Source organism: Siniperca chuatsi, linkage group LG18 (genome assembly GCF_020085105.1).
Source record: "Siniperca chuatsi isolate FFG_IHB_CAS linkage group LG18, ASM2008510v1, whole genome shotgun sequence".
NCBI classification, from domain to species: domain Eukaryota; kingdom Metazoa; phylum Chordata; class Actinopteri; order Centrarchiformes; family Sinipercidae; genus Siniperca; species Siniperca chuatsi.
In genome coordinates, this window is record NC_058059.1 from 27,291,140 (window position 1) to 27,316,970 (window position 25,831).

The window sequence follows — 25,831 nt, forward strand, 5'->3', positions numbered from 1 at the left end:
GAATGCTCCCCAGATATTTGAAAGATGGCACTACTGATAGCTGTTCATCACCAACAGTGAAGGCAGGTAAGAGTGGGTGGGACACTGATACTCCATTGGCTGACCACTTATGTCTTGTGGTGTTGACAGTCAGCCCCATCCTGCTGTACCACTCTCACGCCATAGCAAGGACAGTCTGAAGATCCTCCACAGTATGGGCCACAAGAGCACATTCGTCTGCATACTGCAGCTCCAGGACCAGCTTTCTGCAGTTTGGTGGTTGCAGGGAGCCTCCTGATGTTAAAGAGGTTGCCGTATAGTCTAAAGTGCACTGCCACGCCGCTGCTGTCTTCAATCTCATTGTGGAGAAGGTGATACACAGGAGGAAGATGTTGAAGCGGAAGATCACTAGCGTTAGCACACACCCCTAGGGCTCAGACTCTTGTCCGCCTGTGGTCACCCGAGCAGTCATCCCATCGTGGAACTGGCAGAGGATGTTAACTAATTTCTTAGAACAGCCAAACCTGAGGAGGACATCCCATATGAGCTCTCTTGGCACAGTGTCAAATGTTTTGGGGAGGTCGACAAAGACAGCATCGAGTCTCTGAAGCAGTACCTTAGCCGTGATTATGCCCCTACTGTTGCCCCAGATGGCCTTGTCACCCTTGTTCTTATAAATGACAACGATGTTTGCATCTCTCCATTGCTGTGGGATGTTCTCATCAGTCCAGGCCTTGGTGATGTACTGGTAGAGTGGTGTGCATGCACATATACCCTCCCTCCTGCAGTAGCTCAGCAGGGATATTGTCAGCACCAGGGGACTTGTTGTTCTTAAGGGAATGGACAGCTTATTTTATCAGCAAAGGACTGGATTTAATGTGCCTTTTCAGTTCGAGAGAGAGCCTTCAGTTTTAATACATTACAAAAAGTTGTGGTTTTGGAAAATTAAACATTCCACATATTTTACGCATGAAGTTCAGCACGCTGGTCACTCAGCTAGTGAAAACAGTTGTTTAATATATTTGTGGCTCTGGAGGTGCTTTTTCAAGATAATAAAAATAACCTTGATGATTCCAGAGGTCAGCAAGCCTGGGTCCCTGCCTCCCAGCTGACAGTGCACCTGACCCCAGTGCTTATCGCTGCAGGTGGTGGGCCCACAGGGCGGCGGCTCCATGTAGTTCTTCAGGCTGTGCCCAGCAAGACACTCCCACCAGACGCTGGCCAGCGAGCTTCCTTCCCAGGTCTGGCTCCAGGAGGGGGCCCCGGTTTCCCTGTATCCGTCAGCTCGCTCTTGGCCTTCCCCAGCACTCTTTTTTTGCATCGAAAGGAGCCAGTTGAGGTGGTTCGGGTATCTGATCAGGATGCTTCCTCGTGCCTTCCTTTGGAGGTTTTCAGGGCACGTCCAACTGGTACGAGACCCTGGGGTAGACCCAGAACACGCTGGAGAGATTATACATCTCTCTGGCTACGGAACACCTCAGGATCCCCCAGCAGGAGCTGGAAAATGTTGCTGGTTAGAGGGACGTCTGGACTACTTTACTGCTGCCACAGTGGCCTGGCCAAGGATAAGAGAGTTAGAGTTACCTGGGAGACCTCAAATTTATAACTGAAAGCTTGCGTTTCAAACTAGGGGTGTGGAGTTTGAAAGTCATGGGTTTGTTTAAGCAGGGAGGGTCTAACAAAAAGATGCTATAGAGGGAAATGGAAAATGTTGGATCCAATGTTTTTGGACCTTGACTCATACTAGGTACTAAAAGTCAGGATATTTCGGCCTCTTCTGCATACATTTTGACCATTCTCTTTAAAATCTGTCTTTCACAAGTCTCTAAACTTCATAGAAACTACACTAAAAGTCACTGGAGATGCATGTCCTCTGTGGCCTCCCACTAATGACACAAAAACGTCACCACACTTAAAATGAGGTTTTAAAAATCCAGACATGTACTTGTTTAAAAAAAACAATTTATTCATTTTGTTTGGAATGTTTCAAAAGAGATTACGTTTAAGGAAAGTTGTGAATGAGGTCCAATTCCTGTTAATGTCGAAATTATCCTTAATAAAATTCAAAATGAGCTGACACCATGAAGTAGTAAATTGAGATCTGTTTTAATGTGAGCTGTTTGCAGAAAAAACAGCTCAGAGCAGCTGGAGACAAGCCTGTTACACAGAAATAAAAACACTTCATGTCAAAACATCTTTTCATGTTCAGGTCACCTGTCTGCCTGAATACTGATTTGGCACTTTAATGGTTCCAAATGTGAAGCAAGAGAAAACACTGACAGTCTGTGTTCATCAGTTCAGAGACAAAGAGTGAATAAAAATACTGATGGATCAATAATCCGATTTTCTGTTTCTTGTCCAAATCAGGAAAGGAAACCTGCCATGATTTTTCCACACCAGTAAATAAAATAATGTCACCTGTTGAGGTTTGTCCTGACAACGGAGCCAAAACAGACCAAACCGTTTCTGTTCCGTTCACATCACATGGGATGGATGGTAGAGACGGTAATGACTGTGGCTGACATGAGGCGTCCATGCTTGTTTCTTTTTTCAGGTACCATGTTATTAAGCTCCAAGTTGGACGTATATATGGTTTCACTGCCGTAATTACGAATTGGATGTTGACGAGAACAGTTTTTACAAATTGGAAATTTGTAATTACAGTAACTCCCACACAATGTGAACGCAGTATTATCCTCTGTCCAGTGGCCATTTTAGGAAATATCAGGCTCATCTGTACTAAGTTCCAGCTCTGGTTTGAGCTTAATGCTAAATGTTAATGTGATAATTATAGCATGTTAGCATGCCAACAGTTAGTAGTGTTGGGTATCATTAGAAAACTCTGGATATTAGTACCAGTACAATATGCTACCTGAGGTTCTGCACAAATACCAAAACTTAAACGTATTTCTATACCTTAGTTTGCAGAATATTTTTTTTTATTTCACAAAATATGCCAAATTGCTCATTGCAAGAGTTAAATACAAAACTTTGCCCACATAAATTATAGTGTATAGTTACAAAAGTTTCCTTATTTAGACCACAAAATCTTTGTTGTTGACATTTAGCATGTGAGGTGTTAGCATGGGAAAATGCTAAACTTGAACATGTAACATTTAGAAATATGGTAACGGTGCTAAGTTAAAATGCTAATGTTGGCATGTTAATGTGGCTACAGTTAGCATGTTAACATCCATATTAGACAACAAATGGATGTTAACATGCTGCATGTAACATTTGCCGTTTAGCAAGGAGACATGCTAACATGGGCATGTAACAATAATACTGGCTACAGTTACGGTTGACATGTTAACATTAGTTTTTAAATGGTCCAGTTAGCATGTAACACAGCAATGGATGTTAACATTCTGACGTTTAACAAGTTACATGGTAAATGTGATATACTAAAATTAAGCAGGTTAACATGCTACCACATTAACATGCCTAGGTTTAGCATGCGACATGTTAGATTGACAGCATGCTAAGGCATATTAAACATGTACAGCTAGCATTATGACATCTCCAGAATCTTGCTGCTACGAACAGAAAGATTTCTCATTTGAAGGACATGTCCAGTGCAATGACAAACAACTAGACATTATATCCCCCATTCACATATCAATTTGACACTTTTAGTGTCTCAACAGCTGAACACATGCTTGGAGTATGTAGAATGATTTTGATATCTGGTCATTTCCTCTCAGTTTGAGATTGATTGTCCTTAACGTTGCTAAGACGCTGCACAGCTTCATTCTCATCGGGCGTTTAAAGAGCAAAATTGTGACATTAAGAAAAATCCTCTTGTTCTGTCTTCCACAGAGTCAAATAAGATGGATAACAGTTCCAGGCCCCTGTGTCCAGTACAGAGAGAGGTCCTGGACATTTTAGCTTGTGAAAAAAAATCCACCTTCAAACAACTCTGAAGCAGCCTCATTTCTATGTTGCATCTTTTTTAGCATTAGAGCTATTGAAACCATCCGGTCATCTGAATCTGACCTTTTGGGAAATCCTCGTTTGACATTTTACCAGACAGATCCTTTAATAGATAACTTTTGGTCATTTTCCAAGTTTTTAACCACCAGAACAGCCAACTGTGTTCAAAAGTTTCTCAGCTTCTTTCACTATAACACTTCACATAACTTCAACACACATTTCATGAATTTCCTAATGAGTCTGGTTTGGTCTCTGTACTGTTAGTGTTTAGATGAATTGCACCTTTTCATCTAAAATACAAATCCCGAGCAGACTTCATCCAGATTCATCAGCACCTTTTGCCGTTTCCTGTTGCCACTGGACGTGACAGGAAACTGTAAGATGAGCTTCAGATGGGTTTCTGCTGAGTGCAGATGAGTCGGTCAGCAGATGAAAAGGAGTAGCGTCCTTCATCTTCGTCTTTCTCCTCTTCTTCCTCTCTGTGTTTCTGTCTGGGTTCTTCCACCAGCACCTTCAGACGGCTCAGGTGATACAGAGCTCTGAGGATGGAAATATTCATCAAAAACGTTATAAAGTCACCCAAAAAACACATCTCCCATTTTGGATTTTTTCACTCGCAAGTCCGTTTTCACAGCAGCAGGTGAGCCGCGTGGAGGAGGCTTGTTGTTAATGACGTAGCCTATCGAAACAATTGACACCAACGTGTTACTGTAAAATATCCATCATGTCCGCTTCTTCTAACGTAATACCAGTTAATGCTTCTCTCTGTCTTTCCCTGCAAACACTCGCTTGCGGGCTGTTAATATACCTGAACGAATATCTGCCGATTATGATCGGAGCACCCTTAACACTAAACTGTGTTACTGTTCGGTTGTAAACTACATCTACACTTCACAACCCCCCCCAGAAAATCCAATCACATGGTGTGTGTCTGTTCTAACTGCAAAGATTAGATGGGACTGTTTAAACTAAACTAGGTTGTTAAATCCAGTTATTAAAATTAAACAATGGGACTTTTTCAAAGGACAGAGGAGTTTATAAACCAAATGGGTGATTTTTTAAATTACATTACAAAATAAAATTATCTTAGTTAATTAGCAATAATAATGTAGCTGAAACACAGCAAAGTACAGAAAAAATTGGGGGCCAATCCATTTAGAAGATGTTGAGATATTTCATAGGACAAGTAACTTTGACCTGCTGGTGGCGTTAGGGGAGAAGTCAAGGGATCACTCATTAGTGTTCTTTCTTTGGAGAACATGAATGTTTGTAACAAATTTCATGGCAATGCCTCCAATATTTGTTGAGATATTTCAGTCCGGACCAAAGGGGTGGACCGACTGACACAGTGACCTTGCCATCCCTGCATCCACGCCACGAGCATGGCTAAAACAATTCCTCAAGACAGGATTTGAGACTGGACTCTAGTACTACAGTCCTCGTACATAGGCAGCTGCAGCAGCGTCAGTTCAGCTATACAGGAACTCTGATGTGTTCAGTGTCAGTTACCTCTGTAGTGACGGTCCCCCGGGAAAACTCTCCAGCTCTGCTTCACCTCCAGGCATCTGCAACACAAACAACTCCATATAACCTGAGACTTGTTAACATTCCTACATACAAAACATGTAACAATACAGAATGAGGTTTCTTCCTGACAACACAGCTGAATGTTGACAGCAGTCCTGAGGTGTGTTCAGGAACAATAATCAATAGATGAAATGAAGCTGATTTAGTGTTCAATCTCAAGCACAAGCTGTATTTTTTACATTAGCACTTGTTCTGAAACGTGCTGCCTTGTTGAACCCAGGCTGGTGCCCTGCAGAGGGACAGTTTAGACCTGCGTTACTGGAGTCTCCTCTGCCTGTGGCCTGTCACTGAGTGCTGGAGCTACTGATGCCTGTTGTTGTCGCTGAAGCTCTGCTTCCACTGCCTGCAGTCTGAACAGCATCTGTTTCAGAGCCTCAACTGGACCAGGCTGCTTCAAGATGCTGTTTCCATGGAGACCGCAGCCCAGAGCCTGGGAGAGACAGGAGACAGAAGGGGGCGCTGTGATCCTGCATCTGTCAGATGATCATTTAGACTTCAGTGCACATGTGTCATAGAAACCACAAGGGGCACCCAGCTGAGCTCTCATTCACTGAGCTCTGTTTCCATATCTGAGATCATCTGGGATATTTTAGTGTTTTTCTCCATTTGAAGCCCGTTTTAAACCTGATCTTAAATCGGTTTATGTTGTTTTAAGCTTGTTTAATCAACGCCGCTAAGACTGAGCCCTACGAACCTTGCCATATACAGCGGAGGCTGTGCAGACATGGGAACCACAGTTGCCATCTGTATATAATGTCCATAGTAAAAGATTTTTATATTACTGCTCTATCCTGCATTTATGCACATATTTTATATCCTGCACTTGCTTATTGCACTTCTGGTTAGACCTAAACTGCATTTCGTTGCCTTGACATTTCGTTGACAAAAAAATGCTTGCTCATGGTGGGATGTGTTGGGTCTCTGTAAATAATATCATAAAGAGTTCTGTCTGGACCTGCTCTGTAGGAACAGTGCAGCGAGATAACTTCTGTTATGAATTGGCGCTATATAAATAAAATTGAAATGAATTGAATTCATCCAAACCACAGAGGTAGCAGATTGCTCACCAAAAGCAGCCTTAACGCTGGCCTCCAGAACCACATCAACAGCACAGTTAAAACCGAATTTTATTATTTAAGAATATTGCAAAAGGTAAGGAGCTTTTTAGGAGGATGCTGAAAAAATCGTTCATGCTTTTATTTCCAGTCGGCTAGACTACTGTAACGCTCTGCTCGACTGCAGCTACTCCAGAATGCAGCGGCTAGAGTTTTAACTAGGAAAAGGAAATACGACCATACAACGCCTGTGCTGAGGTCGTTACACTGGGTCCCGGTACATTTTAGAACTGCTTCAAAAGTTTAATGCTCGTTTTTAAAAGGCCCTACATGGTCTGGCACCTGAATATCTCTGCGACGTGCTTGTGAGCTATTAACCAGCTGGACCGCTTAGATCATCAGGAACAGGCCGTCCAGTTATTCCCTCGGGTCTCCACGAAAACTGATGAAACTGCCTTTAGCTTTTACTCTCCGAGCCGCTGGACTCTCTACCCAATCATATTCTTTTAAAACCAAACTCCTCATTCAACTCCACATTCCTTTTAAGCTGATTGCTGGTTTTAACTTTTATTTTATTTTATTCTTGCTTATTGTATTGGCTTTAAATCACGTGTCTTATTATTTTTATTGGTCAACTGTTGGTCTTAATTATTGTATGTAGTCTTTTTTATATTTTTAATGGTTTTTAATTAATTCAATTTTTATTTATTTATTTCTGTTCCAACTTTTTGAATGTTTTTTTTTTAACATGTATTATTAGTCATGTGTCTGTTTTAACTGTGCTTACTTTTGTCTAATGTTTTATCTTTCCAATATTTTGTGGCTGCAGCTTTGAGGGTAGCTCACGCTCTGTGCAGCACATTGTGCTTCCACTGGAATGAAACGTGCTATATAAATAAAGCTTTGCTTGCTTACTTTGCTATATCGTAGATATGAATACAAAATTGCAATACGCACACAACACATGGATAATGCTACTGCACGAGTTAACCATGGCCCTGCAGCTTCATTAAAAATAAAGAAAAAATGTCAAGCTCTCCTAGAGCAGGTGACATATAGGCCTATTGCACCGCAGGAAGGACCCCTGACTTATCGTGTATGAAATCTAAGCACTGCTCAGGACGTGATACTAAATGAGATTCAAACAACGGGCTGGAGTGACAGTACGGAGCAGAGAGAGCGGGGCTGACTGCGTGTTTCAGGCAGCCCCTAAGTCAAGTGAAAGTTAACAATGAAGATACTGCAGTGGATCAGTGAAAGATGAGGAGTGCAACAGAACAGACTACCACCTACCTGAGCTCCTCCGCCGGCCATCGCCTCTGTGACGCCCCCTGCTGCTGAGTCCCTGCAGGTTCAACATAGCATCACATATCATTCAGTGTGTTCAGTGGTGGAGCATCAGAACCAAAAATAAAGGGTGTAAATAAGTCTTACAGAGGGAATGGACGACATTGTGAGGAAGAACAGAGCAGCAGCTCCTCTGTGTTCAGTGGACTGACAGCTTCTTCAACATAGTCAGTAGCATTGACTACAACAACAAAAACAGTTACTCAATAAGAACAAGGCAGCACTGTGTGGAGGAAATGTGATAAACCTCTTTGATGCAGTGATGGGGTTATGAGATGTTACTGTCACCGCAAAGTGACATATCACGTTGATAGGATACTGAGAACAAACCCAGTTGTTTCTCTGATTACTGATGTTGTTTCCCATGGCAACACTGTTATTGTGATAATAATTACTTTAGTTATATATCTGACATTGATTTCTTTGTGAACAGATTAAAATCTGTCGACAACAAACTACAATTTAACCCTCACACTGTCCTGCATAACAACCTGTTTGTGTGTTATCTGAGCTGTGTTTATGGTCATTTGAGGCTAACTGTCTCTATTGTGTCAGTTAACTAACATTAGCTTAGAAACCTTGTGTCTTGGGTTGAGTCCTGGTCCCACCTGGATATGCAGGACTGTCTGCTCCTCTAGAGCTCTGCGACAGAGAGTTCAACACCTGATCCGCCTTCTGGATCAGACACTCAATCCTGTTGTCTGACAGGAAGCGAAACACAAACAGCGAAAACATAATTAGGGGTCTGTAACACACATTTGATGTAGTTTTAAATCAACAATTTGTCTTTTTACCTTTGAACAGAGTTTCCATGATGTCAGAGCTGTTTCTATCTGCAGCGAATAGAGAAATCTGTTCAGCAAACTGAAGCCTCAGATCTCTGAGAGTCTGCTGGCTGTCAACCTGACAACACACATACACACACAGAATATCACTAAAATAATTGGGCATGTGTCACAGTATGTGCGACAGAATAATCTCTACTCAAAGGTCCACTTCCTAGCCTTCTCCGAGTGTTTAAGCGCATCTCACGGTCCTCTTCATCGAATGGAGTCAGGGGTTACCACCTGTTATCACGTGACCGAAGCCACATGAGCCAGCTCCATCCACTGATGAAGACCGTGAGATGCGGTTGAAAGCTCCGTAACAGCTAGTAAGTGGGCCTTAAGAAGAGATTATTTTGTCACATTATTTTGGAAACGCCTACTGTTTAACACTGTTTTTTTGACTCCGGAGTAATGGATCCTTTTCCAGGTCAGGTACAGTTTATCAGACAGCATGAGCTGCTGACTGATCAAAGTGAAAGTGCGAAAGGAGTTTGATTCGGTTCTCTCACCTGTGCAGGTGTCTGGTCAGCATCATCATCCTCCAGCTCTGCTACCCAGGACGGAGCTCTGGTTGTGAAAGCTGCAGGTGGAAGAAGACCTGGAAGAGCAACATATCACGTCACCAAAAAACACAATGATTGTTTGATGCTGAAAATCTTCCACATCAGACTCCTTATAATTATTATCATGGTAAAATATTATGGATTGTTGAGAAAACAAACTGTTTAACAGGGATTCATAATGATGATGATTCATAATGTTTTACTTGCTATGTACTGTTCACTGAGCCCCACCCCCCTTAGTTACTGTTGCTACGCCTGTCGAGCTTTTCCTTTATCGAACAGTACATACGCAGTTTACAATGATAACAATGGCAGATTTCCTACTCGAAATTGATGGTGATTAAAAAAAAAAAATTAAATTCTGCATCCATTCTTGGTTTCACACAAAAGCCAAAAGCAGCTTCTACTCCACGATCACCAATTTTGCCGATTTAAATTAACAGCTGTCACGATGAAAAGGGATTCTCCGCGCATCTTCCAGCAATATGCAGCAGAATCAGGTCATAAACCCCGCCCCCTCCCTGTTAGTGGATGGGGCATGGGTCAAACTAAAAACTCAAAGTACACGTCAAATACATTTTTCCCAAAGATGATTTCTGTCAATTCAGGTAGTTCTCATCACGCTGATGTTTGTTCAAGTGTTCACTAAGCTGTACATGTTGAATGAAATGTAGAAGAATGGAACGGTTACCCTTCACATGGCTAATCCTGTCTAGCCAGGTTGTGCACTGCTTCATAAACAGGCTCACCAACACTGGTCAGCCGATATACAGCAGGACTGAGCTCCTAGACCTGCAGACTGTCACCATCGCCAAACCTGTTGAATGACATACTCAAGGAGCTACTACGGCAATTCAGGAAGCCAGGAAGCGTGGCATCGTGTGCAGAGCCACCAAACTACCACTATGATACTCTACAATCCTCGCTCCCTGAAAAACAAGTTGGACGAACTGCGCCTGCTACGAGATTCATGAGTTTTGCTTGTTGGTTTTTATGGAAAAATGGTTTTGCAACGATTGCCGGACAACTTTATATAAATCGATGGGTTTTCCCCATATAGATAGAGAGAGATGGGGAGAAGGGATCTGTGTTTACATTAAAGGAAATTGGTGAGACAGTATATGCATCTCCGACCTGGAACTAGTGTGCATCACCATGCCAAGGGAATTTACCTACATATGTGTGTGTGTCATGTATATGTGTATATTCCACCAAATGGGAACACTATCAGAGCTGCTAGTCAAGTTACAGACTGTGTCCACCAGCATGTACAAATTAAGTCTGATGCACCTGTGGTGATCCTAGGTGATTTTAACCATGGCTGATTAGAGAAATCCCTGCCAGGCTTTCATCAACATGTTAAGTGTAGTAGGGCTGCACGATATTGGGGAAAAATGACTTTTTTTTTGCAACATAAAAAAAATACAGGAATTTCACCAGATACATGCAGTGTGTTATTCATGTACAGATATACAATTAATCATTTAAAAGTCTGTCCTCTTCTAACAAAACAAACCCCCCTCCTTCTTCTACCACACTTGGTTCAGCCCTCCGCCACCCCTCCAGAAATCAGCTTGTATGCGACTCTGACACTGGCATAGACAAGTGGAGAGAGAACAGGTGGAGAGGTATTTGGGAAAAACAACACGTTTCTTAATAAACTTTACAAATGGACTTGTGTTATTTACATGTAATCTACCATTTCTAACGATATTCAAATGTATGCTTAATCTGCGTGTTGGAGGGCAAACAGGCCTCCCGGCACGGCTGAGGATGGTAAAACTCTCAAACTCAAGCAACAAACAATGTATCCATATGTATCCATACATCCAGCATGATGTAAGTACAGATAGATCAGGATACTGCAGGTTTTGCGTGTGTGAAGCTTTTCTTATTTTCTTACATTAGGGCACGGACCGGCCCTGTGACAGTAACTTTTTAACCAGCACTGGGATGAGGTGCCGCAGATAACTGGAATACACTCAAAGGCGACATTATCTGCGACAGTAGCCGCGTCGCGTGCATGCTTACAGGCAGGTGATACGCAGACTCTGCACGCACAGCGATCAGTTCGCTGTGTGCTCTGGTGTGTGTGCCCCTTCACCAGAGGACATTGGGAACTGATCAAACTGTGTGTATCCAAGAACCCTTAAATCGGACTAAATTATATAAGTTAATTCAAGTTAGTAATGGGCAACTCCTGGAGGACAGACAGGTAGACATCTCTGTTACTACAGCTTCACGCACACCAAAATGGACTGCATTTGTATAGCGCTTTTCTAGTCTACCGGCCACTCAAAGCGCTTTACGACACGTGCCAACATTCACCCATTCACACACACATTCACACACACATTCATACACGTGGTGCCAACCTGCTCATCGGGAGCGATTAGGGGTTCAGGATCTTGTTCATGGACACTTCGACACTCTCTGGAGGACCCAAACTAAACACAAACTTCCACCACATGTGCAGAAATCCAAAGCTTGACAGACCTGTCGCGTACAGGAATGGTTGCTAAGCCATGACTGGACAACTGCGGTTCGAGCGAGGGGTTTAGCGAACATCTAGCTGTCATCTACTGTATATGCTTTTAATTCATCAGTCTGGATTTAAATACGGTTTTAGTGTTTTATGATGGTCTAAATGCTTTCTGAGGATTTTCCACAGTGACAATGTAACACTGATGCAATCACCAAAAACGTTTTTCTGCATTAAGAAACGTTAAATTTAGGCTTACTGAATATCAACACAAACAGTCGTCTATCAGGGACTTCATTCTGAAAGCATCTGTACCATTTTTTGTTTTCTATTTAAACTTTTTTTTTGCCAAATACAGGACGCAGTGATGCTGAAGTGTCACATGGGTTCAGTAACATTGAGGGACATGCAGCATGTGTTACGGAGGGCACTGAACTGTGGACCCTGGCAGTGTTGGTGCCGTGCAGGGGCGCGTTGTACCGTGGTCATCCCACAGCTCCGACTCTGTGGGCGGCGACAGCTCGCTGAGGTCACATCGTTGGATCCAGGCTGGGTACTTCAGGTCCGGCACGCTGGTGATTCCAGAACAGTCCATGTCAGTCTTGTTACTGGTGAACCAGCGAGGGAGGTGGAGTGACGAAGACGGCTCTGCCCACTCTGACCTTGCTGCTCTGTGTGCAGACTGATGGAGACAGCAAGAGGGAACAATGAGGTTCACTGCAGTCCTACACAGAATCAGATCCAACACACAGAATGTTTCAGACCTTATACCGTTAGACTAATAAAAATGCGAATGATAATCACCCTATAGCAGCTGCCTGAGGAGATGTCAACATCTGGTTTCAAAGTGCCTGCCCCTGGTCTTCCTCTGCATCTGGAGAGGAGGAGAAAGTAATGAAATGTAAAATGTGATGTAGACCTTCTTCAGGAAAAAACAGATCTTTCAGAAGACATCCCAAATGAGACAGATAAGTCCTAACGGCATGAACCTGGAGCTCCTGAGCGTCCTGGTTGGATGGGGGTGGTGGTGGTCCAGTCGGGGGACGGCGTGGCTGCTGCTGAGTCTATCCCAGGTTCTGTGTGCTGGTCTGGAGGAGGAGGGGCAGGGCTGGGAGGCTCCAGATTGGGACAGGAGCCCTGGATCAGCAGATGAGACGAGTCAGAGGAACTGAGACATGCAGACTGACACAAAGACTGCAACTAATCAATACTGTGGGTGTGGGTGATGCGTTTATAGACTTTGGATGAAGGCGGAGGTGTGGGTGACAGGCATCGAGCCGTCGTAAGGGATGGAGAGCAGCTCGTCTGTCGTCATGGAGAGTCTGTCTCGGTTGCTGCGGTGATGGAGGGAGCTGACAGGGAGGTTCAGGAAGTCTAGCTCCCTGTCAGTCAAACTCTCCCTGAGAACTACAAAACAAAACAGCAAGACAATAATATACAGATCAGCTGATACAGACTGCTGATTGCATAAAACATTTTTAGTTTATTTGATGAATTAATAATAATAATGATATTATCATCATAGACAGAGATGACAGTGGTTTAGTCATAAAATTATTAATGTATAATGAATAGAAAATGTAATAAATAGGGTTAGGGTTTCAAATAAGTACAATTAAAACAAATCAATTTAAAACTTTCAAACAGCTTTATATTAAAGACAGCCTTTTATTTTCACATTATTTTTATATTATTATATAATATTTGGTACTTACACTTATTTTAGCTTTTATACTTATATCCACTTTGTACTTAATTTATCTGACCTGTATTATAGTGTATTATATTCTGATTTGCTTAGTACTTCTCTTCCTGTGTGCACTGACGTGACAGTGAGCTGCTGTAACGAAAGAGGTTCCCCTCTGGGATCAATAAAGGATTTCTGACTCTGATTTCCCCTGTTTAATAACATATTTTAGTAGAAATTAATGAATTTGCTGTTAAATAAAACCTGACACTTCCTCCATGTTTACGTGTCTTGATAAATTTCCACAGCACTAGTTCCATCAGTACAAGTCATGTTGCTCTCAGTTTCTCTTTTTAACAAAAAACTGTTTTAATTCACTAATTAATTGCAGCCTCTTTCATTTTGCCGTTTTTTCAATCACTGTTAAAGGAGTACTCCACAGATTTAGCATTGCACTTCGAGAACATTGTTGGGCCACGTGACCCTTTCAGGTAGTTGACATATAGACACACAGACCTGAGACCTGCAGCAATACAACAGGATCCGACCAGACCAGACCAGATATGAGTGAATATAATTGTACCTGAATGGACCGGTTAAGACCTCTATGTTGCTTTTCAGTGACAGCGCCTCTGTGTGGCGACCTACCATCTTTGTTTCTGAGAGTGCTCACTCTGGGTCTGCTCGGCGTGGAGGGCGGACTGTGTGGCAGAACCAGCCTTCCTGTCAGCGATTCGCTGTTCTGACAACTCCTCTCAAAGTCTGTGATGTAGGCGTCCAATGCCGCCGAGGCCGAGTCATAGTTCTGTAATCAATCATTCAATCAATTAATAAGAATGGTGATTATTACCATCAAAATATTTTCCGCCAGCAGCTTGTCTGAATTTTATCACTGACATTAGAAAGGCAATATCATGAAAGCAAGACATGAAGCCTGAAGGGGTCACAGCAGGGCAATTTGTGAGGCAGCTGGAGGGCCTTTCACTCGAAGCACTGAACTAATTCAGAAATGAACAAGTTGTTTAATGGTAACACCCCCCTTTGATCTTTACAATGCTTGTTTTCTTTATCAACAACCCAATGCAGAACTTCCATTCAAAATCTGCCATTTGAACTATGAAGAGCTAACTTCCATGTTGGTCTACAAAAAGCGTGACATCATTGTTTGTCAAGTGGGACGAAAGGCTGCCAAAATCGGCTCAGTTATCATAACAGGACAGAGGATAAAGACAGGCACATTTCCTCTACAGTGCCCCCTCAGTGCTGTAGAAAACAGCCCCCCAGCAGAAACAGCAGAAGCAGAGTGAACCTTGTCTCTGTATCTGAAGCTGGTGTTGTGTTCAGGAGCCAACAGGCTGCTCCTCAGGTGACCTGAGCTGGACAGCAGGGAGGTCACCGTCGACTCCGGAGACAGAAAGTCATTGACCAAGCTGCTGGACTCCATGCTGACAACAACAACAACGACAAGTTAATTGTGAGGTTTCAAATCACAAAGGAAAAGTGGGTGTGATGCTGGAGAAGACAAAAACATTCACTGTGGCGGAAGGTGTGTTTAACATCTAAATCCACGAATGGCTGTGTATATCCTTTTTTACACAAGCAGTATTTAGAAATAAAACACAGCATAAACATAACTAAAACACAAGCAAAGTAGTGAAGCTAATTTCTTAATTTGCTTGTGTCTGTAGGTCTACGGGGTCTCAACTTTTGGATAACAGTTATCAGCATGTGGCATTCCCAATCAGGTCAAGCAGTGTGATGGACAACATAATTCTGTGTAACCAGACAGCTGACTTACTAGAGAAAAGAATTTGTCAGATTTTCCCATCAGAGATTTGGATGTTAGGGTTTTATATTCAGACACACACTGATGTTGACCTAGCTAACGCTAACCATGAACTGACGACCCCTCAGAATCCGTATGTGCTGTTAAGTGATTTTGTCTTTTAAGAAAAGCCTGTCAGTATCGAGCTTAAGTTGTTTTAATGTCAGAAAAACTTCGTTTGCTATTTTGGCTTTAGCCTAGCCAACAGTTAGCTAGCCACACAACAACCAAAACACAAACACTACGTATAAGGCAGACACATTCAGTAATTAAGCATTTTAAGTAACGATAGTTAATGCATATACAATGGTTAGAAGACCTTTCACAACCATGCTGACTTCACATAACGTTGTTGACACAATCTCAAAAGTTAGTTAAACTCACTACTGACGTTAAAATTCTTGTTCCAGGCTAAAAACAGACTCCAAAATGTCTCCTGTTCGCTACATTCCGTTTTCCTGCATGAAGACGAAAGCACTTGAAGCAGCGACGGTTGAAGGGACTGCTACGTCGTTCGAGAACCCCCCCCCCCCACACATTTCCACTTTGCGCATGCGCGATGTTCCTGACGTTGTGGCCCCTGCTGTCCACTACGGGAGAACGGCTGGTTAGCCGTAGCCAGCAATACGTTAAAGTGTTAGCAGGTAATTATACGTTTTTATCGTATTTGACACTGTCATTTCATTTATATTTGATTCCACCGTTGGTAATTTTATGAATTATGAGTATATATTTGACTGTTTGTTCATAGACATGCCATCCGTTGCCAGCAGCGCTCTAGATGAGTTTGTTGCTGGGCGACCAGAGTAAGTAGCTATCTAGGCTTCCGCAGTAGCTAACACATAGGCTTTTCTCAACACTTTTGATCAGAGTTAGGATTAGTTAACAAGACAGGTGTCTTAACTATAGCCTACTTTATATCCAGAACTTTGGCTGGCCAGATGTCGAAGCTTGGCTAACTGGCTGCCCATGTGAATCTATGGGGTGGACAGAGGTACGATGCATTCGCGCTCCACAAATCCTAATGTCGGAGCCTTTCAGGTACAAGAAGGGGAGTGTGGACCAGGGGGAGGCCTGGTCTACTATTGCAGACGCCTTGAATAGTTCCCTGGACCTTCAATTTAAAGTGTAGGATGGAGGAGCAAGCGAGGAGGGCACAACAGTCGCAGCAGCAGGTGATGGAGACGATGCAAATGAGGCAGCAGCAGCAGGCTCCCCCGGCCGGCAGTGGTCCCCCGGCCGCCGTGCTCCCCCGGCCGGCAGTGCTCCCCCGGCCTGTTCCTCCGGCAGTGCTCCCCCGGCCCCGGCCGTGCTCCCCCAGCAGCAAGGGCAAGCAGTGCTTTCTAACTGATGAACTTCCCAAGGAAAGTTGAGATGTTTAATATCCAATATTTAATAATAAAACAAAATATAATACATACATATATGGACGTTGCTTCTTTTTTTTTATTAAGGTGAGATCTTTATACTATCTTGCTACTATAACATGTCTCCATTAACTCTAATACATACCCTTATATACATTGGCACAAATGCCATAAAAATGTCAAAGGTGTATAGCACTGAGTAATGCATTTGAATGCATTTGCGGGATAAAGTCCCGAATCACACGCATGGTGTGTGGAGGATCCAGTTTAAACACGTTGATGTCTGATTGCCATACAGGCACGTGAGCGCGTTTCTTAACAAGACATTTTTCTTAAAGTCCATGAACATAAAGACATTTCACTCATGCATTTACTGAATGGCATCATGTGTGGACGGAGACTGACACTCAGACTGGGGCCTGGAGGTGGACACGCAGTGCACCTGCAGGATCTCCATTTAGGCACACTGGACGGCCAGCAGGGGGCGCTGCCTGCCGTTCCAGCGCCGCAGTCTGAACAGCCCGCAGTCAAGTTTCCATCCCTCTGCAATACAACACAGGCATTATTTATTACATCCAAGCGGCCTCAGGAGTGGGCCTAAATGTGCACGTGTTATGTGACATTATGTCACATGAGTCCTCATTCTGTATAACGTACCTACTGGACCGTGTGGACTGGCAATGAAACCACTTGGAATGGCGGCTGCCTGCACTCCTTCCCGGCCACTGAACAGTCCTGGTGCCGGCTGGTGATGCAGTCAGCGTATGTATGGTGTCGTCCTGCGCTGGTGCCAGCCACCGCAGACGAGCCCGTCGGGATGGCCAGAGCCTCCACCAGCAGTGCCGTGTCATTTCTTCTCACCCAAACGCATCGTCCTCCATGGCATCCCGATCAAAAGGTATAGCTACATAAGGCAAATCCACATTGCTGGACCTGTTCATGTCGTAGAGTAATGCAAGCTCCTCATCTGATATGACATTGTGCTCTAGGGCCATTTTAAGAGACATACTGTAGCCGAAATAATGTACTTAATGAGTGACGGCGGTTTCGCAAGAAGTAGCCGACAATGTTGCTTAGTGACGTTCCATGCCCACACCGGTGATACTGCACCACCCAGCGGCCACTCGCGGTATTGCAGCGAAACCCCGGAAGTAAACCCGGAAGCTAGAAAACGTTTTTCTTTTTAAATTGAGAACATGACAATACAAACCAACAAGGCACGTTTTCATGTCTCTGTCATCAAAAATCTTCTGCCTCAGGTTGAGCAAGAACGAAACCAAATACAAAAATGGCAGAAAGTAATAAAACTAATGCACTGATGTTCCAAACTTTCAGAGAAGGACTTGCTGATGGAAAGCAGAAAGTTGAACTGGTAATGAGCTACAATTAAAATCACAACGCAGTACATTTTTTTGACAAACCACATTGGGGACAATAAACCAAAGAGAGTGTCTGTTCTGAAAAGATTTTAGCCACTTCAAGACACCATTCATGATGCCATTCTTCCTCATGCACTGACGTTTGTTTCTGTATAACTGACAGTATTTATTGCTTTAATCTTTCTCACTGATAAGGAGAAGCCAGTTAGATGAGTCTGGACAAACTATCCATTTTGGATGCACTGTGATGTCTCTCTGCAGCCACCCGTTGAGAATTGAATTACACTCCAAATATTCATATTGTCAGTTATTGTTTTATCCTTAGAAATAACAATCCCCAAATATTTAACCTCCTTCTTAATCTTCATATTATACAGTGTCTGCAGGGGATAATCCAGCGATAATCGTGTAAAGTTACCATTTCACATTTATCTAAGCTGTAGGCCAGAAGCTTCTGATAGACTGTCAGGCTGAGGGAATTTCATTTTCATTTTTGAAAAATAAAGTTATGTCAACTGACAAATTCTGGATTCCCAACACATTTAACCCTTCAGTGCGATTGTTTTGGATTAAAATAGAACATCTCTGCAACCATTACGAACAGTAACGGTGAGCTGCCACGTCCCTGACGTCGTCCCCTCTTCAACGCGTGCCATGGCCCAGAGCTACAGAACTATTGATTCCATTAGATAACGGTCCAGTTGCATTTACAAATCTCTCTCCAAATCCAAAGTGATGCAGAGTTTTCATCTGATACAAGTCTTACGTTATTATGAATTGACCTTCCTTGATCCTGATTGTGTCTCGCTAACTATGCTCGAAAAACCTTTCAGCCACTGATTATTTCAAAAAGACGCATCCGCGTCAGAAGAACGAGTCTCAAAACAAACAATGAGATTCCTGCCCTCCACAAACAGCGTGGCCTTCAAGCCCCTGACATTCAATGTACCAAATGAACTTTTAACATTTACCATTGACGCTGGAACAAACACCCGTTTAACGAACCTGCTCGGTAACTGGATGAGCCGTAGCCTTTAGACAGAGCTCCATCGTCCCATTAATCATTTCTCCCATCCGTCCTTCAATAAAGACCAGTCCTTCCGTGGTAGTACTTCAGCAAGCGGAACGAAGACGTGCCTGTTCTTATTATCCATCTTTCTTCCAACTCGATGCACATTGTCAACTGCCTCTTCCATCTCTGACTCCGATGTCTTCATCTTTTCCTCTTCCAAGCCTTTGATCCGGAGACACCACCTCAATCTGTGTCTCTTGTTCTCCAACTCTGTCCTGAAGTCCGCTGTCCTCTTTGCATAGACGGTCGTTTTGTTTCTCCAGGTCTTTGACCTTCGTCTTGCATTCTTTCAGCTCTTCCTTGTGGAACTGGGCTGCCTTTGTTAAGCTAGCAATCATGGCGCTACTTTGTTTTGTCCGCTCGGCCAGCTGCTCCACTTCCTGACCACCTTCTTTGTTTCGACATTAGGCAGAGTTTTCGGTCTTTTGAGGTCAGTTTTAATTTCGCAGGTTTAATCATCTTTTGTGCATCCATCTCGACACTTTAGAGTGGCTAACCATCAGCTTCAGGCTAAACGTTGGGACCAGTTTTCCCCTTTTGCTATGTATGGATATTTGTGTATTCCTACTTTTACACAAGAAAGGGTTCCTCTGATAACTGTACAAATCAGAACGCAGGATAAGTAACGGCGGGGCAGCTGGGACACATCTTCAGTTTCAGTCAGTTTCAGCCGCCAGACATGGTCTGGTCTGGTCTGATCTGATCTGGTCTGGTCTGGTCAGGTCAGGTCAGACGTGGTCTGGTCTGATCTGATCTGGTCTGGTCAGGTCAGATGTGGTCTGGCCTGATCTGGTCTGGTCTGGTCTGATCTGGTCTGGTCTGGTCAGGTCAGGTCAGACGTGGTCTGGTCTGATCTGGTCTAGTCTAGTCTGATCTGGTCTGGTCTGGTCAGACATGGTCTGATCTGGTCTGATCAGACATGGTCTGATCTGGTCAGGTCAGACATGGTCTGGTCAGACATGGTCTGGTCTGATCTGGTCTGGTCAGACATGGTCTGGTCAGATCTGGTCTAGTGTGGTCTAGTCTGGTCAGACATGGTCTGGTCTGATCTGGTCTGGTCTGGTCAGACATGGCTGTGTGACTAAATATTTTTCCAGGGTTCATCTTCTTCTTTGTTCTTTCACGCCGTTGTACATTAGAAAGACATAATCAGAAGTATGAGAACATTTCCTCCTGATACCAAGTAACGATGTAATAAAAGTGACAGGCTAATTTAACAAATATCACAACACATTGCGACTCATGAAATGTCACATAAATAATCACCCATGAAATTTGAAAACATGAGCCCACAGAGACACTACAGCAAAAAGGTATTTAATGTTTCGTGTCAGCAAAAATATTTTATATCCAGGTGTTTTGGACGACGCGGACTTGTTTTACTGTAACACACTGCACAATACCATCTTCAATGCAGCACTTCTGAACAAAAGTATACAGATTTAATGATAACACGCAGGCTTCTTGGACTTTTATTGCACATACAGTATGAGACTCAAACTGGGCCTATCATCAGCGGGTGTGGCGGCGCCGTTACAAGCCGCCAGATGTCACTGCGTTTGCAGAGTTTGAAGCCCCGACGCTTCAGATAGAACGCCAGCCGCCCATCACTGCTCTCATCTGTTGCACCTCCACCTCTCGCCTCAACACTTCACAGCCCCAACAAGCAGCACTGCGATGACCTCCACAGTGACAGCACTTCGGTCTCATTCCCTCTCCACATTCATGTTCCCCACCACACCTCGCACATCTTCTCTTTCCGTAGCACACTTTACACATGCCCAAATTCCTGCTAATTAACACAGCTGGTAGGCTTTGGTATGTACCCTCTTACGCAGTATTTCACAAAGCCAAAGTATAGCTCCTTTGGGAGAACACTTGTCTCAAACTCCTTTTCCTCGACTCCTCGTCATTCTTTCAGCCCTTCTAACGGAACTATTCGGCCGTCTGGAGTTCTCTAGCTCCCCCGTATTAACGCTCAGAGGTTGGTCTGAAGGAACCTCTGCTCCGCCACTCTTACTGCTACCCTAATCAGTTTGCCTTCTCCGTCTGCATGTTACACCCTATTAGCCAGTTTCCATCTCCCAAAACGCTCGCCTGTTTTATTCTGATGATTTTTGTTAGCTTTACATTAACACCCTCTCGTCCCTCACGCTCCGCTCCACCTGAGCCAGCTGCGGCCTTTTTTGTCACTTTGCTACTCGCCTTCATGGGTTTACCCCCCCTCAGTGGCGAAGGAAGCATTCAGAATCTTGAAAGCAGGAATACCACCCTGTAAAATACTCCATGACAACTAAAAGCCCCGCACTGAAAATGTTACATAGGTAAACGTATGAGACGCCTTCACAATGCTTGTTTTGTCCAACCAATAGTGCAAAATGATCTTAATCTTCTGTCGATCGATGCATCGACTAATCGTTTCAGCTGTACATTTTCATATGTTTTGTGTGTAAAAATCTTAATTTATAAAGTAACTAGTCACTAAAGCTGTCAGAGAACTGTAGTGGAAGTGGCTCTGACGTACAGCAGGGCTCCCTGCCTAAACTCCACGCTGCTGCTGCCGTCCTGTCTGAACATCGTTCCATGCCTACATAGGCCGTCAGTCGCTATCCATACAAAATGTCCCCCACAATACCCAATCCTACAACTATTAAGTGACCGATGTCTGCGCATGCATCCATTTTTCATCAAAAAATAAGTCAAAAGCCGGCAGGGCAACATACACCTCAAGCCCTCCGCAATGATGACCACTTCCGCCTTCCAAGCGCCCTGCTCCACCGCTCAGGCTGCTGCCCCTTTAACCCTGAGCCCGTGACGTCAGTGCTGGCTTGAAACAGAGGTGTGAGGAAAGAAAGCGACGAGTGATCACTCTGCCTCAAAATCCAGGCACCAGGAACACAACAGACACGGTCACACAACGTCCTCCCGTCAGAGCAGCCTCACCGTGAAAAGCAACAGTACAAGTACGCTACATGCAGTTTGGTGCCGCATTACCAGACTGGTCCGCAACAGTTTGAAAAGACAAGACTGTTGTAGTGTATTCATTCATTTTAATTTATATTTTATATATATATATATATATATATATATATATATATATATATATATATATATATATATATATATATATATATATATATATATATATATATATATATATATATATATATATATATATATATGTATGTATATGTATGTTATTGGGATAATATAATTTAAATAATAAAAATTAAACATATTATCTTGTTCTTAAAAAACAACAAAAAGTTGTTATATTCTGTGTAAATTAGTAAATTAAAAGTAAATTATCAGCCTACTTTTTCAACATTGGTTGATTTATATAACTTTTTGACTTAAAGCTGGATTGTGGAACTTGTGTCTCCCCCTTCTGGCAGTGAGAGTAATTACACAAACACTGTCGACGCCTGCTGACGATGTTTGCCTGCAGTGAGCTCCAGGCTCGTGTTCAGAAATAGTTACAAAAATACAGAGAGATTTCCACAGTTTCAAGACAATAATCCATTATTTAGGCAGAGTAAATGTAATAGCTACACAGCCTACTCCAAATATTTTACCAGCCTGTCCGAGAGCAGTAACGTGACGTTTGTGTCTGCCCTCAGTCCGTCTCTCAGCTCTCCGACGAGGAAAAGCTAAAGATACACCAACGGTTATCTGTGTTTGTCTTCGCAGCCTGTATATAAAGATGGCCGACGCGTCTCCACTTCCTCCCACTGTACTAAAGGAAGCCAAAATATCCAGCTTGCGCTGGTGACATCACTTGGAGCCAGAGTCTGTGCAGTAGTGATCGGGGTTGGAGCCGCGGTATCGAGGTCCCGCCCACACACCCGGCCAAGTCAATCGCGAGCCGGGCTCAGCTGTCAATCATGACGTGAGACCCCATTTTATAGCATCAAATAACTAATTAAAACCAGACTTATCTGAAAAATGAACAACTGAACAAACATCAGCGGGGTTTATGACCTATACTGCAACCAGCCACCAGGGGGCGATAGAGATGTTTTGGCTTCACTTTTGGGGAGCTGTCATGTTGTCCATCTTTATATACAGTCAATGATCTGAACGCCGAGTTTCGTTTTTATCTGGAGCATCAGACACTTTTCTTGGAGCTTCTTAGGTTTTACTCCCAGCTGCTGCAGGCCACTGCGTCGCTGCGGTCGCTCCAGAGGCGTGTAGAGAGAGAGTTGCGTCAGCTCCGTTCACTTTCAATTCAAGTGGCTTTATTGACGTGATGACAGCAATGGCGGATCGCGGAGCTCTCTACATGGCTCTGGGTTGCTCCCCATTTCTCTCTGGCGAACCAATCGTTGCTGGTTGGTGTAAAACGCATCATTACCGATGCGCCACAGACGCCAGATTTAAAAACTCCGACATACTGTGAAATGCAGAGAGATTTACCTGGCGGCGATAGGGTTAACCAGCTCTGTGTGAACTGTTTGGCAACAAGGGCTCGAATGTGACGGCCGTTCATTTCTACGTAAAAATTCCGCACTCTAGCTTTAATTCAATTTATTTTTATTTTTTACTTGTTATATTTCAAATTTCATACTTCATGATATTTCATATAAATGTATTATATTACTATATGTATATATTGTGTTTCATATCTATTTAATGGGCAGATTTTAATCCCGGTTAAGACGGTATTTAACAAAGTGTGTTGTATTTACAGTATTTAATCTGGTGTCATGACAAATGGACTTTGTTTTCCCAAGATAACAAGACAGGCCCCCCTAACCCATGAGCTGGACAAAATGGCATCAGAAAGGCAGCCTCGGCCACTCTCGGCTTCCGTATACCGCTGAGCGACTCATCTTTCCTAATAGACGATCTCCGATAGAGAGTCAGTGAGTGTGTGTGTGTGTGTGTGTGTGTGTGTGTGTGTGTGTGTGTGTGTGTGTGTGTGTGAGATATCGCAGACGTCACAGCCTGCCGTTGGTCCAGTTCGGTTCAGATCAGATGAGCCGTTGGTTCTCTCCGGAGAGAAACTGACCTCAGCTTTAACCCGGGACACCCCCGCTCACAGTCGGAACTGGGACACTTTTTATTTTGACTTAACCCGAAATAGCCACCATCAGCAGCCGGGGCGGAGGGAGGGAGAGCCGCCGTTAACGTAACGTCCGTGACGTCGGTCCGCCCGGGCTGCGGCTGCGCTGGCTTTACTACCACGCCGTCTGACTGGGGGGTCCTTATCGGTGTTTACTGACGGGACGACCGATCAGATCCGAGCCTAACTGTGGAATCGATCCGTGTGTGATGATGGAGAGGAAGAGGACGGACTGTCCCGCTCTGCCGCCCGGCTGGAAGAAAGAAGAAGTGATCAGGAAGTCCGGACTGAGCGCAGGAAAGAGCGACGTCTACTACTACAGGTACCCCGTCACACTCCCCGGTCCCCGCTCCCCGCTCCCCGCTCCCCGGTCCCCGCTCCCCGCTCCCCGCTCCCCGGTCCCCGGTCCCCGCTCCCCGCTCCCCGCTCCCCGGCCCCCGGTCCCCGCTCCCCGCTCCCCGCTCCCGGTCCGGGGGAGAAGTTCCAGTGTAGCAGCCACCTTCTGTAATGTAACCGCGCAGTGGCTCGTGGCGGGTTTCTGATCTGATCCTGATCTTCCAATAATGTTCCAGAAATACTGAAGTAATATTCCTGAGCGTCATCCAGCTGGGTGCTGACGCTGGGCCGTAGACGGGATTTAAACCATGAAACTCAGGTATCATATCTGCCCCCCGCCCCCGCCCCCTTCTGAGGAAAGGGACACAGCCTTGAAGAGCAGTGCTGTAGATGTAGGCTAATGGAATTGTCCATTGTTTACCTGATGGACTCAGTGATGTCATGGATGACCAGCAGCTTGGTCATTGCATTGATTGTATGTACTTTAAGGTTCCAGGCCTGGCTGGACCGGCAGCATCCAGGACTAAGGTCTGTTTAATTCTCCAGCCAACTGTGAGCGGCTCCTCCGTCAGAAAAGCCCAGAAGAGCAACTGGTGCTGTGTTTCCAGTCAAACAAGCTCACATTTTAAAAGAAGTTAGTCAGTGGTTGGCACTGTGAACTCGTTGCAGTATTACTGAGATACAGTAACGCATTCAATAGTTGCTGCAAACTCGTGCACATCCTCAGCATTGTAACTTTAATCCAGCTGAAGAATTGACTTAATAGTTAACTCATTTCTGTTTTCTTGGTAATGCCTTTGCATTATTATGCGTTCCTTTCTTCTTCTCTTTTGAATGAATATAATTCTGTACACAGTTTATAACATACACCGCTAACACTAATGCAGTCCAACCCAGCACGCTGCTCCACGAAGGCCCTCATGTTCAGCTTTTGTTGGAACTGTTTTAGAGACACGGTCGTTTTCAATTGAATTGTGTTATACTGACAGGTGTTTCTATTATTTTGTATTCCCCATTTATATAATTTTCTTTAAAGCAGAAATATACAAATATAATGTATGAATATTGTAAGTAAGTTGCGGCGTCACTTCTGGGTGCTTCTCTGTGCACTTTTGCTGCACATTAAATTACATTACGCTTTGTCCAGAGCTGCCGTCTCGCTGTTTCTCTGCCTCGAGAAGCTTCACATTTCAGTTCAACTCTTCTCTAAAGCAGACCAAAGTTCAGTCTGAAGTCTGAGCTTTTACAGTTTCCGGATTCTGTACCTCCGCTAGCTGCCACGTTAGATCACAGAGGAAATGATGTCACGCCTAGCGCAGGTCTGTGG

General features: G+C 44.0%; 2 protein-coding genes and 2 long non-coding RNA genes across 18 annotated transcripts in view; 2 read left to right on the top strand and 2 right to left on the bottom strand.

The window, feature by feature from the left end:
- Nucleotides 1–1,923: 1,923 nt before the first annotated feature.
- lg18h18orf54 (linkage group 18 C18orf54 homolog) lies at nt 1,924–15,814 on the bottom strand. Of its 6 annotated transcripts, none has more exons than XM_044173860.1 (15): nt 15,677–15,814; nt 14,770–14,905; nt 14,109–14,265; nt 13,013–13,180; nt 12,763–12,910; nt 12,578–12,647; nt 12,254–12,455; nt 9,238–9,326; nt 8,696–8,804; nt 8,510–8,602; nt 7,989–8,082; nt 7,848–7,899; nt 5,750–5,929; nt 5,422–5,477; nt 1,924–4,451 (listed from the first exon to the last, which is right to left on the bottom strand). In XM_044173860.1, the coding sequence occupies exons 2-15, from the start codon at nt 14,902–14,904 to the stop codon at nt 4,301–4,303; spliced, it is 1,704 nt and encodes a 567-aa protein (XP_044029795.1). In that variant the 5' UTR covers nt 14,905; nt 15,677–15,814; the 3' UTR covers nt 1,924–4,300. The 6 variants fall into 6 exon arrangements, 5 of the variants coding, with proteins under 5 accessions (XP_044029795.1, XP_044029796.1, XP_044029791.1 ...); XM_044173861.1 differs by having other exon boundaries at nt 5,754–5,929; nt 8,480–8,602; XM_044173856.1 differs by having other exon boundaries at nt 8,480–8,602.
- A 28-nt stretch (nt 15,815–15,842) lies between these two features.
- On the top strand, nt 15,843–16,707 carry LOC122865446. The gene is made up of 3 exons (XR_006375482.1): nt 15,843–15,929; nt 16,037–16,091; nt 16,211–16,707. It is a non-coding gene; the product is annotated as an uncharacterized LOC122865446 (long non-coding RNA).
- A 345-nt stretch (nt 16,708–17,052) lies between these two features.
- On the bottom strand, nt 17,053–17,452 carry LOC122865447. The gene is made up of 2 exons (XR_006375483.1): nt 17,310–17,452; nt 17,053–17,195 (listed from the first exon to the last, which is right to left on the bottom strand). It is a non-coding gene; the product is annotated as an uncharacterized LOC122865447 (long non-coding RNA).
- The window catches only part of mbd2 (methyl-CpG binding domain protein 2), a 41,738-nt gene continuing 33,137 nt past the window's right edge, over nt 17,231–25,831 (top strand). Inside the window, exon 1 of one of the 10 annotated variants that reach the window (XM_044173870.1) lies at nt 17,231–17,550. In XM_044173870.1, coding sequence (XP_044029805.1) covers nt 17,417–17,550 — 134 coding nt within the window. In that variant the 5' untranslated portion in view covers nt 17,231–17,416. Of the gene's footprint in view, nt 17,551–24,008; nt 24,491–25,831 lie in introns of those variants that run through there. The other 9 variants (XM_044173865.1, XM_044173864.1, XM_044173863.1 and 6 more) reach the window with 9 other exon arrangements.

Bases quoted from the DNA above. Each gene is read 5' to 3' on its own strand.
- lg18h18orf54 (XM_044173856.1), bottom strand. From the start codon at position 14,904: ATGGAGTCCAGCAGCTTGGTCAATGACTTTCTGTCTCCGGAGTCGACG. The intron at 7,900-7,988 runs GTAAGACTTATT...TTGAACCTGCAG, and splicing joins CAATGTCGTCCATTCCCTCT to GGACTCAGCAGCAGGGGGCG. The intron at 4,452-5,421 runs GTAACTGACACT...TTCCATCCTCAG, and splicing joins GGGGGACCGTCACTACAGAG to AGCTCTGTATCACCTGAGCC.